This window comes from Papaver somniferum, chromosome 3 (genome assembly GCF_003573695.1).
Source record: "Papaver somniferum cultivar HN1 chromosome 3, ASM357369v1, whole genome shotgun sequence".
NCBI lineage: Eukaryota > Viridiplantae > Streptophyta > Magnoliopsida > Ranunculales > Papaveraceae > Papaver > Papaver somniferum.
This window is the reverse complement of record NC_039360.1, coordinates 72,015,177-72,029,193: the sequence shown is the minus strand read 5'-3', so window position 1 is coordinate 72,029,193 and position 14,017 is coordinate 72,015,177. Positions and strand designations below refer to the sequence as shown.

At 37.7% G+C, this 14,017-nt stretch overlaps 2 protein-coding genes across 4 annotated transcripts; both read left to right on the top strand.

Annotated features, from left to right (window-relative positions):
• Window positions 1-413: 413 nt before the first annotated feature.
• Window positions 414-6,427, top strand: LOC113356470 (filament-like plant protein). 2 transcript variants are annotated; one of them, XM_026599622.1, is made up of 5 exons: window positions 414-760; window positions 1,506-1,674; window positions 3,355-3,550; window positions 3,754-5,120; window positions 5,721-6,427. In XM_026599622.1, exons 2-5 carry the CDS (start codon window positions 1,561-1,563, stop codon window positions 6,138-6,140), a joined length of 2,097 nt encoding a protein of 698 aa, XP_026455407.1. In that variant the 5' UTR covers window positions 414-760; window positions 1,506-1,560; the 3' UTR covers window positions 6,141-6,427. The 2 variants fall into 2 exon arrangements, with proteins under 2 accessions (XP_026455407.1, XP_026455408.1); XM_026599623.1 differs by lacking the exon at window positions 414-760 and adding an exon at window positions 1,196-1,424.
• Window positions 6,428-9,126: 2,699 nt separating this feature from the next.
• On the top strand, window positions 9,127-10,444 carry LOC113361352 (probable E3 ubiquitin-protein ligase RHC1A). Of its 2 annotated transcripts, none has more exons than XM_026604616.1 (2): window positions 9,127-10,140; window positions 10,282-10,444. In XM_026604616.1, the coding sequence occupies exons 1-2, from the start codon at window positions 9,369-9,371 to the stop codon at window positions 10,314-10,316; spliced, it is 807 nt and encodes a 268-aa protein (XP_026460401.1). In that variant the 5' UTR covers window positions 9,127-9,368; the 3' UTR covers window positions 10,317-10,444. The 2 variants fall into 2 exon arrangements, with proteins under 2 accessions (XP_026460401.1, XP_026460400.1); XM_026604615.1 differs by having other exon boundaries at window positions 10,279-10,444.
• The last annotated feature ends 3,573 nt before the right edge of the window (window positions 10,445-14,017 follow it).

The window sequence follows — 14,017 nt, the reverse complement described above, 5'->3', positions numbered from 1 at the left end:
CTTGACACATTACTTGCTCCGACAGATAAACACCCCTGAAGTCAAATACATGGCTGTACTTTTTGTATTGGTTTCAAACTTCAAAATCAAATACCTCCGAGTCACATACTTCACATGTACTACATTATCTATACGCCACTAGACACGTCACTCCAGTCCAATCACACTCGATGACTCGAAGTGTTGCATCACTCACTCAAACTCCTTCAAGGACTACCTTTTCAAAAAGGAGGAGCCCAAATCATTCAAAATCAACCTCTCATAAAGTCCCACGCGCCAACCACTAGAACACCACCATCAAAACCCCGATGCAGTCAAACACACCACAACAAAACCTGAGAAAGAGGATCAAACAAATAAACAATTATTACATCTGTTCTCCTTTTTTTCCTCCCTGGTCTTAATTAACCAAAATAGTCCAAACAGTAAATGCTGCGAGTCATAGAGTGTGTTTCGTTTGAGGTGAGAAGAAAAAGAAAAGTGCAGTCAGTGATATGGGTGGCTCCTCCTCCTCTCCCTGCTGCTCCTCTCTCTTCTGCAATAAGTATAGTTTTTAATGGGGATAGAGAGACGCGGGAATAATAAGGAGCAAAAATCCAGTTTCAAAAACAAAAACAAGAACCCAAAAAAAGCTGAACAAGTGGGGTCATCTCTCTTCTCTATGAGAGTTTCTTTCTTCATCTTCTTTTAGGTCTTTCCCTTCTACTGCACATGCTCTTCCCTCCCCTTTCTTTTTGAAATGAAAACAAATCAGTAGCAGGTAAAACAAGAAACACATACCCTTCCTCCTCCTCTCCTCTCCTCTCCTCTCTTCTTCATCCTCTACCTGACATTTTTCTATTGGAACAAAACAGCTCTTTTTATTTATTTGTTTATTGATTGATCTGTGATTTTGAATTATTCTATCTGGGTCTTCTTCTACTGATCTATTATCTGTGGCTTCAGTCAAAGGGTATCATTTTCTTGACAGAAGTTTTTTTATTACTTTTATTATACCCTTTGAGTTAAAATTTGGGGGTTTTCATTCTAATGTGGAATTAGGTAAGGATTTGAATTTGGGAAATTGGGTTGTTCAGATTCTTTGTTTTGTAAGCAATGGGTTGGTGCTAATTTTGATTTTTTTTTTTCTCAACTGTTTTGGGTGTTTGGTCTAGTTTCTACTGAACATAATCTATTTTGGATATTATTTCTTTAAAATAAAATTATTTTCTGGTGAAGTTTGGATGGATTTGAAGCAAAGCTGAGATAATGATTATGAAGTAGGAGGCTACTACTTTTTTCTTTGCTTCTGTCAAAACAGTTATTCATCATCATCATCCATTTCAATCAACTAAACTAGGTTTTGACATCTATCCATCTATCAAATCCATTCTTTTTCCTTTTCTCTTTGGCTGTCATTTTAGATTGAAAACCCCAAATAAAAGGTGTGTCTTTTTGTGTGTGTGTACTTGGTTTGGTATTAAATTGGTTCTCATTGTTGCTGATTGATGAGAATGTATATGCAGGGGTGAGGTTTGTGTAAGGTGCTAGAGTGTTCTTGGTTACAGTTATTATCTTGAAATGGATCGGAAGAGTTGGCTGTGGAGGAAGAGATCTTCTTCGGATAAGAGTCCTGGCGAAACAGAAAGCTCAGGATCAATATCTTCTCATTCTGAAAGATACTCTGATGAACAGGTAGGTGGTTTACGAGTAGCCCATTTTAGAGTTATGATTAAGTTCTCCTCTCAGGCATTTTGATTGAATTCTAGTTGGATAATTGTAACTTGGGGTCTCATACTGCTGATTTGCGCCTGTCGTTTGACCTTTTTCGTATATATTTTTGAATTGCCTGCCTTTGGTTTTTCCATGTAAAGTGTTTATTGGTGTGTTTCTATGAATGTGGAATTTGGTTACCATGTCTAGAAATCAAGCATGAAACTTGTTTTCTGTTCCCGGGTGTTGAAAAGCAGTCAGTGAGGGAATCCTAAGAATTTTTACTAGGACAATTCCAAGCATGCAGTTTAAGAAGTTTGTCTTCCTTCACCTAAACTTTTGTTCATCTAATCTGAGATGGTAAGAAAAAGTTATATCTGTTTTCTAGGTAATTCTAGGTTTAGGAAGATTGTTAGGAAATTCTATATATGTAGGAATGCTAGCATTCAGCTGGTGGTTATACTAACTTCAAACAATAGTATTTCTTGAAACGTGTAAATTGTTATGTACCTTTAGGAAAAATCAAGAAGCACATTTGTAATAGAATATGTGCATGGTTAATACATGTTCATTGTACAGAAGAGCAGTTTGGTTGGATTCCCAAAAGCACAAGCTACTCTCACCAATAATGACATTCCTTTTTAACATTAAACTTCTATACTATTAGTAGAATCTGAAGAATGAAATGCAAATGCGCAGTCTGACCTTGTCGTTGCCCTAGTTTTATTACTTGCTTAAGACACGATATCATCTTACCACAAACTTTAAAGAATAATAGTTACTTCACACTCTTTAAGGGGTCTATTGGATAGATCCCCTTCTTAATCATGAGGTGAAGACATTCACAGGTAACAGAAGATGATCATACTATCTTTTTAATCCTAGAGGAACGCACATGTTGGACATTGCAGTTGCTAAACAGCGTACTGTCAGGACATTGTCAAGAGAGACCAGTTGAATTGAGAATTTGGGACTGACTTTTACAGAGTGTTGGCGTACTTCACTACGACTTTATTTCTCCGAAAAAGTTTTTAAGTACGATATTTTAATAGATGGACGAAAATTCATTTCTAGTCATTTAGCTTTATTTCAAAGGTGATGCCTATGCAATCCCCATAAAGTCATTGCCTATTAGTAAATTCACTAGGTTGAACCTCTCTTGAGCCATGTGGCTACCGAGTAAATTTATTATGTGGCACCTAGTATCAGCAAACCAAATCCTCCAGTGTGAATAAATTGGAATGTTCTTTTATCCAACTACTTGATAAAAAAATTAATGGCTGCGTTTCTGATTGTGCAGAAGAACCATGTTAAAATCCTATTGCATCTGATCAATGAGTGGGAATAGTTACTTTCATTTATTTGATATTTTTATCCACATGTTTTCCAGTTGTTAAGTTGGTTTCTTTTTCCCTCCTATGATGCCCGAAAACCTGAGGCTTTTGAAGGTAAACTGACTAGTGAGACCCTAAGAATCCATTATTACTTTGGAAATAACCAAATATTCTTAGCTTACTTTTCAATAATTAGATTTACTTTCTAAGTTCCTTATGATTAGACCTTGCACTTTGTATGTATTCTTCAATTTTGTGACTTCAATCCTGATGTGCATGAATAGTAAGAAAAGTAATGAGCTTTTGTTTCTGTTTGTAATTAATGCAGCAAGAACAATCAAAGCCATCTCCCGTGGATAATATACAATCCCCAGAGGTCACATCGAAATCTGCAACCAGTGTTGAAGAGGTTAATGACAATATGAGGAATCTGACTGAAAAACTTTCTGCAGCTCTTTTGAACATCAGCGCCAAAGAGGACTTAGTAAAGCAACATGCCAAAGTTGCAGAAGAAGCGGTTTCAGGTAAAGATGCTTGCAGAAAGTTATAAGTTGATTCTACTGTTAATAAACTAAAGTTTGGAAGTATTTTGCTGTGGAAAGACTCTTTTGAAAAGAGGTTGTTATCAAATCTGAGTTCCAGTATGTGTACTAGAATGTAAGTAATATAAGGAATATTGTTCATGAAGAGTTAATCTGGTTTTTCTGTTTGAAATATCCATTCTTAGGATGGGAGAAGGCAGAAAATGAAGCGGCCGCCTTCAAGCAACAGCTTGAAACTGCAGTTCAGAAGAATTCAGCGCTTGAAGATCGAGTGGGTCAGCTCGATGGGGCTCTTAAGGAGTGTGTCAGACAGCTTAGGCAAGCTAAAGAGGAACAAGAACATAAGATTCACGAAGCTGTTGTTCAGAAAACCCATGAATGGGAATCCACTAAAACTGAGCTTGAAAGCCAGCTTGACGAGCTCCGGAAAAAACTTGAAGCTGCCAAGGCTGAGCCCAAAATTTCTAGTACTGATCTCAATCCAAAGCTTGAGGCTGCTAAGAAGGAAAACTCAACTCTAAAGCTTGAGCTTTCTGCTCAAGCAGAAGAGCTCGAAATCATGACTCTGGAGAGAGATTTGAGTGTCCAAGCAGCCGAATCAGCCGCAAAGCAGCGTTTAGAGAGCATAAGAAAGGTGGCCAAGCTTGAAGCTGAGTGCCGCAGGCTCAGAGCCGCTGCTCGCAAGGCTAATAACAATGATCAGAAATCTTTTACTGTTGCCTCTTCCTCCTCGATTTGTGTTGAATCATTCACAGATAGCCAATCAGACGGTGGAGACCGGTTACTTGCAATCGAAAACGATCTACCTCACAAGTTAAATAATATTAGTAATGCTGTGGAGCTGAATGAGTCCGAGCCAGGCTGCTCAGACACATGGGCTTCGGCTCTGATCACTGAGCTTGATCAGTTCAAGAAGAACGAGAAGGTTGCTGGTGGTAGAGCCCTTGCTTCTGCCTCTTCCGCAGATATCAATTTCCTGGATGATTTCCTCGAGATGGAGAGACTTGCAGCATTGCCTGAAACTGAAACTGAAACAGCAGTTGCTTCCCGCCAACAACATAATGATGAGAAGGGGCAGGACCATGATCAATTAAAAGCAGACCTTGATGCCATGATCCAGAGGACAACCGAACTGGAAGAAAAGCTAGAGAGGATGGAAGTGGAGAAAGCACAGCTCGAGAAGGCTTTAGCTGAGAATCAAAATCGTCTGGGGACATCTGAGGATCAGCTAAGGGAAACTGAGGAGAAGCTGTTGGAGCTACAAAAAAAGATGGGTCTTGAAGCAGTAGCAAAGCAGGCAATCGAATTAGAAATTGAATCCGCGAATACAACGCGAAAAGCAATGGAATCCCAAATTTTAGTGATGGAAGAAGAGGTTGCGACACTACGTGCTAAGGTGGATTCATTAGAGATGGATGTCGAGGACGAACGAGCAATGTCAGCAGAAATTAAGAGCAAGTGTGAGTCACTGGAAGAAGAGTTATCTGAAAGGAGACTTGAAACCGAGCGTAGGCGAGCTACCAACTCAAATGGGGAGCTAAAGATAAAGCAGGTTAGTTATCTTACCGTATCTTATACTCTTTCATTTGCTATTTATGACTTGCGAATGTTGAAATTTTACTGGGGGGAAGGGAAGGAGGAAGCATGGCAAGTCTTTCGATCTTCTGTATAGGAGCATTACCATACAACTTATAAAGCACAATATTGCCCTAGCACCCTACTAACTCGTACACTGTCACAACCCTCCTGGGGGTCAATATTGAAATGACCCAAATTCTTGTGAGCATGTTATACAAAAAAACGGTGAAAATCTGATTCGTATGAGTGTGATAATAAATGAGATGGTATTATTGGTAATGAATCTAAATCAGCATTTAGATCGTCTTCAGATTGGAGCAGTGTTTCAAGGTAGGTGCAGTAGTGGCACACACAAAGTGGGATCAACTGCTATTTTTCTAAACAATGCCGTAACGGGCTGGTAACAACTGCATAGTACTACTCATACATGGATCCACCTTTTATTCCTCCGGGAAGGCTGATGGCATGCAATATTAATTGAATGCAACTACCTATTATGATAAGAATCATGGAAGGATAGCTTTTTACCTATTTCATCTTCAGGTTAAAAAATTTAAAGTTTGTCTTTTGGCAGGATAAAGAACTGGCTGTGGCAGCTGGTAAACTAGCAGAGTGTCAGAGGACAATAGCTTCTCTTGGGCAGCAACTGAAATCACTGGCAACATTGGAAGATTTTATGATGGATTCTGACGAGAAGCCACTTGAAATAAATGTGGGAGGAGGGTCATTACTGACCCCAGATAAAAGCAGTGGTGAATATTGGAAATTGCACTCAAATGATGCTTATTCAACTGCAAATCAAGCAGCTGACGATGGTTCTGGTCTCTCCAGGAACACAAATGGTAATAGTGGAGAGTCACCGGCATCATCTTCTTCGTCGTCATCAGCTTCTTCATCTGTAAATCGTGTTGGTAGTTCTGAAAAAAGTCGTAATGGGTTTAGCAAACTGTTCTCTAAAAGCAAGAGTGGTATCCGTACAGAAAATACTCCATGAATCATCAACTATTATTAATGATGATTATTGATGATGACGTCGGCATCTGGCATTTTGGATTTAGATGGAACACTAGTAAGATTACTTTTGTATGTAAAGAAAGTACTTTTTTTGTTGTTCAATAGCCGTATTGCCGATGAATCATCATCGGATGTTGTTGTTATGTGAAATTATTGCTTCACATGCATGATGCATTACACCCCTTTGAGGTAATATAAACTGATTAGTTAATGGTTTAGAATCCAAATGTCTTGGAGTTCCATTCTGTTAAAAGGATTTTCCATCTATTGATTGGTTTTTAAGTTTTTAAGACAACTACATGCTCCCTCCTTTACTTTTTAATAGGCCAGTTTCTTTTTTGAGAAAAATTAAGGAAATTAAGAGAACTAATTATTGAAAGTGGTCCTCTAGACACTTGTCAATAAAAGAAGTGAAGTGAAATGGTCCCCGTGACACTTGTCAGCCAAAGAAATAAGTGAAATGGTCCACATAACACTTGTCGTCAAAAGAAGTTAAAAGAAAAGTGGTCCCAGAAAATTAAAGTAACATTTGACTTTCCCAATTAGGAAACTGACCTATTTTTTGAAATATTTATTTATAGAAACTGGCCTATTAAAAAGTAACGGAGGGAGTAGTTGATTTGGATCCTGGAGGAGGTACTTTCGATAGAATGATTTTTTAGGGACCATGGTTTTTTTGAAGGGACCATGGTTTTATTAGGCCACCTTCCCTATAGTGATAAGGGGTGTCCTAAAACGTTGAAATGACTAACATACCCTTAACCTAATTTAATTTAAACCAACCTAATAACCACCTATATATATATAACCACCACCTCCTCCCACCACCACCGCTCACCACCGCCGATTACCACCACCACCACCTCCGATTATCACCACCACCAACCACTGATTACCACCACCACCGCCCACCACCGCCGATTACCACCACCACCACCTCCGATCATCACCACCACCAACCACCGATTACCACCACCACCGCCTATTTAAGAAATGTAACAACATCAATGCAATCACAATTAAGTTCTGTTACATGATAATTTTATCGAGTATAAAAGACGCCAGCCGCAGCCTGATTCTGCCATGGGACCACTCCGGAGGTATTTTCCAACAAACCCTTCACTTTAATTTGATTTTGATTGCTTCAATCGAATAGAAATCATCAAAATAGGATTTTAGTAGGAGTTACAGAGCCATGTTCGGTTAGGCTGATTTTCCAAAAAACCCTAGTTTACTAACCGAACTTCTTGAAAATGAAGAACACGAAGAACAGTTCGGTTCTATTGGATTTAAAACTAAGTCACCGAACTCTCTGTTTGGTTGTTTCGCAAAAAAATTTAAAACTACAAAGTAACCAAACTCCACCCTTAGAACCGAAAAAAAACAAATCCAGTCTAACCGAACCGTGTTGTTGTGGCCACTATCTTGAGTTCCAAAATAACCGAACTTAGCCAATAGAGTTCGGTTTTTTTGCAAAAAATTTTAAAACTACAAAGTAACCGAACTTAGCCAATAGAGTTCGGTTGATTCAGAAAAAATACTTTTAACCGAGCTCCTTGTATTAGAACAACAGAAGTCCATAAGTTCGGTTCCTTCGCAAAATAAGGATATCACCGAACTTTAGTTTACGAAAATAATGAGAAGTCCACAAGTTCGGTTCGTTCGCAAAAATGTTAAGTTTTCTTTGTAACCGAACTCTACCTTTGAAACTTCGTAACCGAACTCTACCTAATTCGCCAAGAAATAAATTTCGCAGTAACCGAACGTTTGCCTAATTGCATATATGCATATATAAGCCCAGTTCGGTTGATTCGCAAAATGTGTTGAAGTTTGTGAACCAACCGAACACACAAGATGTACCCAAATAAATTGTTAAGTTCAAAGTTCGGTTACCTACCATTTTATCCTAGGTAACCGAACATTACACTGTACGACCAAAACCTCCATTAGTGAGCAAGTTCGGTAACCTGCGTGTTTGGAAAACGTAACCGAACTACACTTTCAGGTGTGTTCGTTTACATGTTCTTGACATATGGTAACCGAACTGACCCAAATTTACATAAAAAAATTCATTTTTTTTTTGAAAGTTTGGATCAATTTAACCAACATTATCTAAGTTTGAAGCACACCTGGGTACCCAAATATCCTTCCTCCGGTTGTGGTTGGTAAAATCCATCGTTTTCATGTTTTCCTTCTTCATCTTCTCTAACTTTACTCTCTCAATAATTCTACTTCTTTAAAAAGAAATCATCTGATTTTTTAATCTCACTAATCATCTTTAACTTAATCACTACACTAACTATTATTAACACTAACTAATCATCACCCAAAATTAATCAGGAGAGTAATTTAGATATTAATATAAATATCCAGATAAGGGGTGACATTGATTTACTTCTAATGTCTTTACCCAAAATAAAACCATGGTCCCAAAAAAACCATGGTCCCCGAAATATCGTTCTTTCGATACTGTCAAGCCCAATGTCTCAAAATAAAGCATGGAGCTCTAATGTGGTTGTGGCACAGGATGAGAGTGAATGTCAAGTAAACCCCATTGCTATCTTCTGCATTTGGAATCGAGTAAACCCTTCTTTTCACATTTGGAATCTTTTCTTTTCAATAGAAAGATTTCTCGATTGAACATAAATAGTTGACCAGAAAAGCAAAACCTCCTTTCAAGTTACTGCATAAAGAGTACATATAAGAGTAACAGTAATAGATTTCCAGAATTGCTTTTCAGCATTTCCCCAAGTCATTCTTTGCTCAGAAATGTTTAATTGTAGAAGTTTTAGTTGAGTCATTCTTTGCTTTCCTTTATACTTTTAACTAACCTCTCTTTCCTTCTTTCGGCAACACCAAAAAAAAGCAAAATAGATATCAAGAACTCAAGAATTGTTGTAATATCAACATTTTCATCAGCACTCATTCACAATTTCTCATCAACATGTCTGGGTCACCTCCAACTTCAAATGTTAGGTCAGTTAACTACATTCACAGAACGTACCGTCTATATTGGTGTTACCAGTGTCATCGATCCGTCAGAGTTGCCACTTAAAACAACCCATCTGAAATCATTTGTCCCCGGTGTTTTGGTGAATTCTTACATGAACTTGATGTAGTTAGGCCTAGGCCAAGGTCTAGACTTGTACTTGATCTCTCTGGAATCGATGCATCTCCAGAAGCTCGTCTGCTAGAAGCTCTCTCCCTTATGCTGCTTAATCCACAACAACCGCCACCGCAACAACATCCATTTCACCGTCGAAGGCGCAGCAGCTCTGAATTTGATTTCAGGAGAAACCGGTGGGAGTTTGAAAATGATAATGGTAGTCGAGCTCCATGGTCTTATGACATTCTTTTTCCTTCTTCTAACCAGAACCCACATTCTCGTCGTTCTCGTCGTAGAACCACCAACGAGGATGAAGATGAGGATACGAGTCTGCCTACTTTTAACCCAAGTGATCCCAGAGCTGTTGATCCAAGGAATTATTTTGCTGGACCAGGGTTGAACGAATTGATTGAGGAACTAACACAAAATGATAGACCTGGCCCGTCTCCGGCTCCTGCATCGGCAATTGATGCGCTGCCGACGGTGAAGATGACTCAAGACTATCTGACAAATAATGAATCAACTTCTCCAGTTTGTAAGGATGAATTTGAAGTTGGTGTTGACGTGAGAGAAATGCCGTGTAAACATGTCTATCATTCTGACTGCATTGTTCCTTGGCTGAGGCTTCATAATTCTTGTCCTGTTTGTCGCAATGAGCTTCCGGCTGCCAATGACCAACAACAGCCTCATGAGGAAGGTGATAGCGATAGTCAAGACACCTCGTCCAGTGTAGGAGGAGGAACAGAAGAACATGGCGCTAGAAATCGTCGTGGTGGGTGGCGATGGAATAATTTATCCTCTTTATGGCCTTTCCGTTCTAGGCATCGGGATTTTAGTTCGCAGGATGACAATGCTACTACTGCGACTCGTGGAGGTAAGTATTTCAGTACTTCCTTTCGATTTGATCTGAAATATTATAGTTGCACTCTACCATACCTCATGAAATGAATTACGAAAGCTTCGTTCCGTATGTCCACTGTGCTCACACATTTATTCAATATTATGTAACCAGCAGCAAATTCTTGGTGGCGTTCTTGGTTTCTTCTGTAGCATTGATCTGCTGTCAAATTATATACGAGTCCGGTTGACAAGCTCTCCCCAACCTTAACAGATTTCACTTTATTGGATGAACTTCCGTTGTAATGTTTTTTTTTTTTTTCAGTTTGTAAGTTCATACGTCGTGCTTCTGAACCAACATCTCCTATCTTAATTTCTCTCTCTTACAAAAACATGTAACGAAAATGTATGTATAAATTGTGTTCTAACGAACTGTAGAATTTCATTATTGGACATAAAAATTGTGTTCGGAATTCATCAGTTTAATGGTCTTCTAACAAACCGGTAGGACATTTTTTTTATGGTTCAAATTCTGACCGTACAGGTTCATAAGTGGATTCTCTATTTTGAGGAGAAAAAAAGTCCGTAGTGTTTGAAAATATAAAGATTTTATAATTATTTTAGAGATCTTACATGATTTAGTTTGCACTACTCAACGTAAATAAGATAACAGGATACCACGGATAAATATTTACTGGTTAGAAAATAAAATGTATCCCTCAAAACATCAAAAATGAAACAAGCAAGGCTTGCATCTCTTGAAACTATAAAAACTAGAAAATTGTTGCATTCTAGTTGGGAGTAGCAAAAATCACTTCCCATATAGTTTTCTCCAAAATCTTAGTTGTTGTAGCTAGTTTAAATTTGTGTCCAGACTTGGTTCCTTTCATTCTTTTCCAGACTTAGATATTCATAATTTGATTCTATACAATTCGCCCTTGCATATGAAGTTTATTAACAAAAATATGTGTATGTAAATTTAAAGAACAGTTGTGAGACAAGTGCAAATTAATGGCAGTTGAAGCCTTTCGTATAACAAGAAATACATGCCAATTTTGTGACTGCTCATTTAACATATCTGCATAGCAATGTGAAATCCTAACACTCTTGGGTTCCAGCTCAAATGCACCACCGAATAGTCTAAAGAGAATTCCACCCGAGCCAAGTCCAACCATTGGCAGTGCAATCTTTTATGGTTCAAATTCTAACCCTACACTTGCAGGTTCATAACTGGAATCCGTCTTATGAGTTAAAAAGAATAGTTTGAAATTCGTAGTGTTTGTTCATTTTTACAATCATTATAAACGTTTGCAAAATTTGCCTGGTAAAGTATAATCGTGAATTGGTATCATGTGAGAATGTTTGTACCTGAATAAATGTATTAGATAAACAAAAAACTTGCATAATAAGCAAAAATTGATTTGAATATATAAAGATTCTACGATGTTTTAGTTTGCGATGCCTCTAAACCTAAGATACATAAAAGCATAGTTTCCATAGTTCGGTGTGTTAGGATTAAAGGGGGGTTTTTCTCAAAGTAGATGTTATTTATTTATGATCAGTAATTTTTGCAAGGGCTATCAGAGCAAAAGAAGAAGAAAAAAAATCAGTAATTTTTGCAGGCATTCACTGAAATATGAGTTTCATAGAGATAGATTTTTGTAATTCAAACTTGAAAAACCGCCAATGTTGCCCAGATGAAAAGCGAAAAATAAACACATTAAACACTATAATTTACCACGATTGCTAAAGGCTGATGCCAATAAATTCAGGGGATACCATTCTATATAAGACAAAAAAATAAAACCCGATCCTGACCGTCAGATCACTCAAATGGTATCCCCCTGAAACTATTGGCATCAGCCTTTAGCAATCATGTAATTTACTACCATAATCAAAATAACAAATTAAAATACTATAATTTACTACCATAATCTGAATAATACATAAATGGTGACATATACTACCTTAGAAATAACCCCATAATCAATCAAAATACATATTTAAATTCGAGTTTTTATAGGTTTTTTTAACATCAATAACCGAAGAGCCGGTGAAATGTCGCTAGGATGGATCCTTTTACGTCACTGACGAACTCATGGTAATGTATCTCGACGCAATCAACGATAAATGTGCATTTTAGCTAGTTGAAAGCATCAAAATCTCTTCTCTTTCCATCTAATTTTCTCCAAAATCTTAATTATCCGATTTCATTCTCTTCGTTCTTCTCCAGACTTCAATGTCCACATTTTAACTCTATAACACTCGCCCCTTGCATATGAAATTTATTAACAAAAATATATATGTATGTGTAAATTTAGAGAATAGTTGCAAGATGAGTGCAAGTTAATGCAGTTGAAGCCCTTATAATAACAACGCCAATTTTGTGACTGCTCATGCAACATATCAACATAGCAATGTGAAACTAATGTGACATCCTAACAGAGTTCCAGCCTATATGCACCACCGAATAGTCTAAAGAGAATTCCACTAAAGCCAAGTCCAACCACTGGTAGTTTCATATGTGAAAAAGTGGGGGTCTAACAACCTCACTCAATATTTCGCTTAGCAATCTGTATGGACTAACTCCAATATACTATCAAGAGAATCAACTAGATAGTCATACTCAATCTTAAGAAAAGTATATCAAGGAGTTATATCTCAATTTCTCGATTCAATACTTACTCAAGCAAATAGTAATCTGCAAGTCTAATGGAATACAAGAGAAATTAATTTGAACGGTACCAAAGACCAATGTTCAAGGATCAATCAATTTCAATCAACAACCAAAGGTTGGGTTTACCAATTGATCGATTCAACACACAACCTGTGATATTTCAATTATATAACAAAATATAATGCGAAAAAGAAATAACACAGAAACCAGAAGTTTTGTTAACGAGGAAACCGCAAATGTAGAGAAACCCCGGGACCTAGTCCAGATTGAACACACACTGTATTAAGCATCTACAAACACTAGCCTACTACAATCTAACTTCAGTCTGGACTGTAGTTGAACCCCAATCAATCTTACACTGATCCAAGGTACAGTTGCGCTCCTTACGTCTCTGATCCCAGCAGGATACTACGCACTTGATTCCCTTAGCTGATCTCACCCACAACTAAGAGTTGCTACGGCTGAAAGTCGAAGACTTTAATAAACAAATCTGTATCACACAGAAAAGTTTACAGGAATAGATAAATCTGTCTCCCACATAAATACCTACGAGTTTTGTTCCGTCTTTTGATAAATCAAGGTGAACAGGAACCAATTGATATACCAGACTTATATTCCCGAAGAACAGCCAAGAAATATCACTTATATTCCCGAAGAGCAACCTAGAAATATCAATCACCTCACAATAATCTTAATCGACTACCGCAACAAGATATTGTGGAATCACAAACGATGAGACGAAGATGTTTGTGACTACTTTTCTATCTTTCCTATCGGAGAAATTAATCTCGAGCCAATTTTATAATTGTACTCAATATGATAGAAACAACAAGATCAGGTCACGCAACTACAAAGAAAATAGTTGGGTCTGGCTTCACAATCCCAATGAAGTCTTCAAGTCGTTAACCTACAGGGTCTCGGTAGAAACCTAAGGTTAAAGGAGAATCGACTCTAGCTTATACAACTAGTATCACACAGGAGGTGTGGGGATTAGGTTTCCTAGTTGCTAGAGTTCTCCTTTATATCGTCTTCAAATCAGGGTTTGCAACCAATACTACCTTGGTAACAAAGCATTCAATATTCACCGTTAGATGAAAACCTGATTAGATTCAAGCTAATATCTTTCAACCGTTAGATCGAATATTAGATTGTTATACACAAATAAAATGCACGTTCATTTAGGTTTGTGTAATCGTACCTAAATGTGTACACCTAGTTGGTTCAACAGTAGTTAACC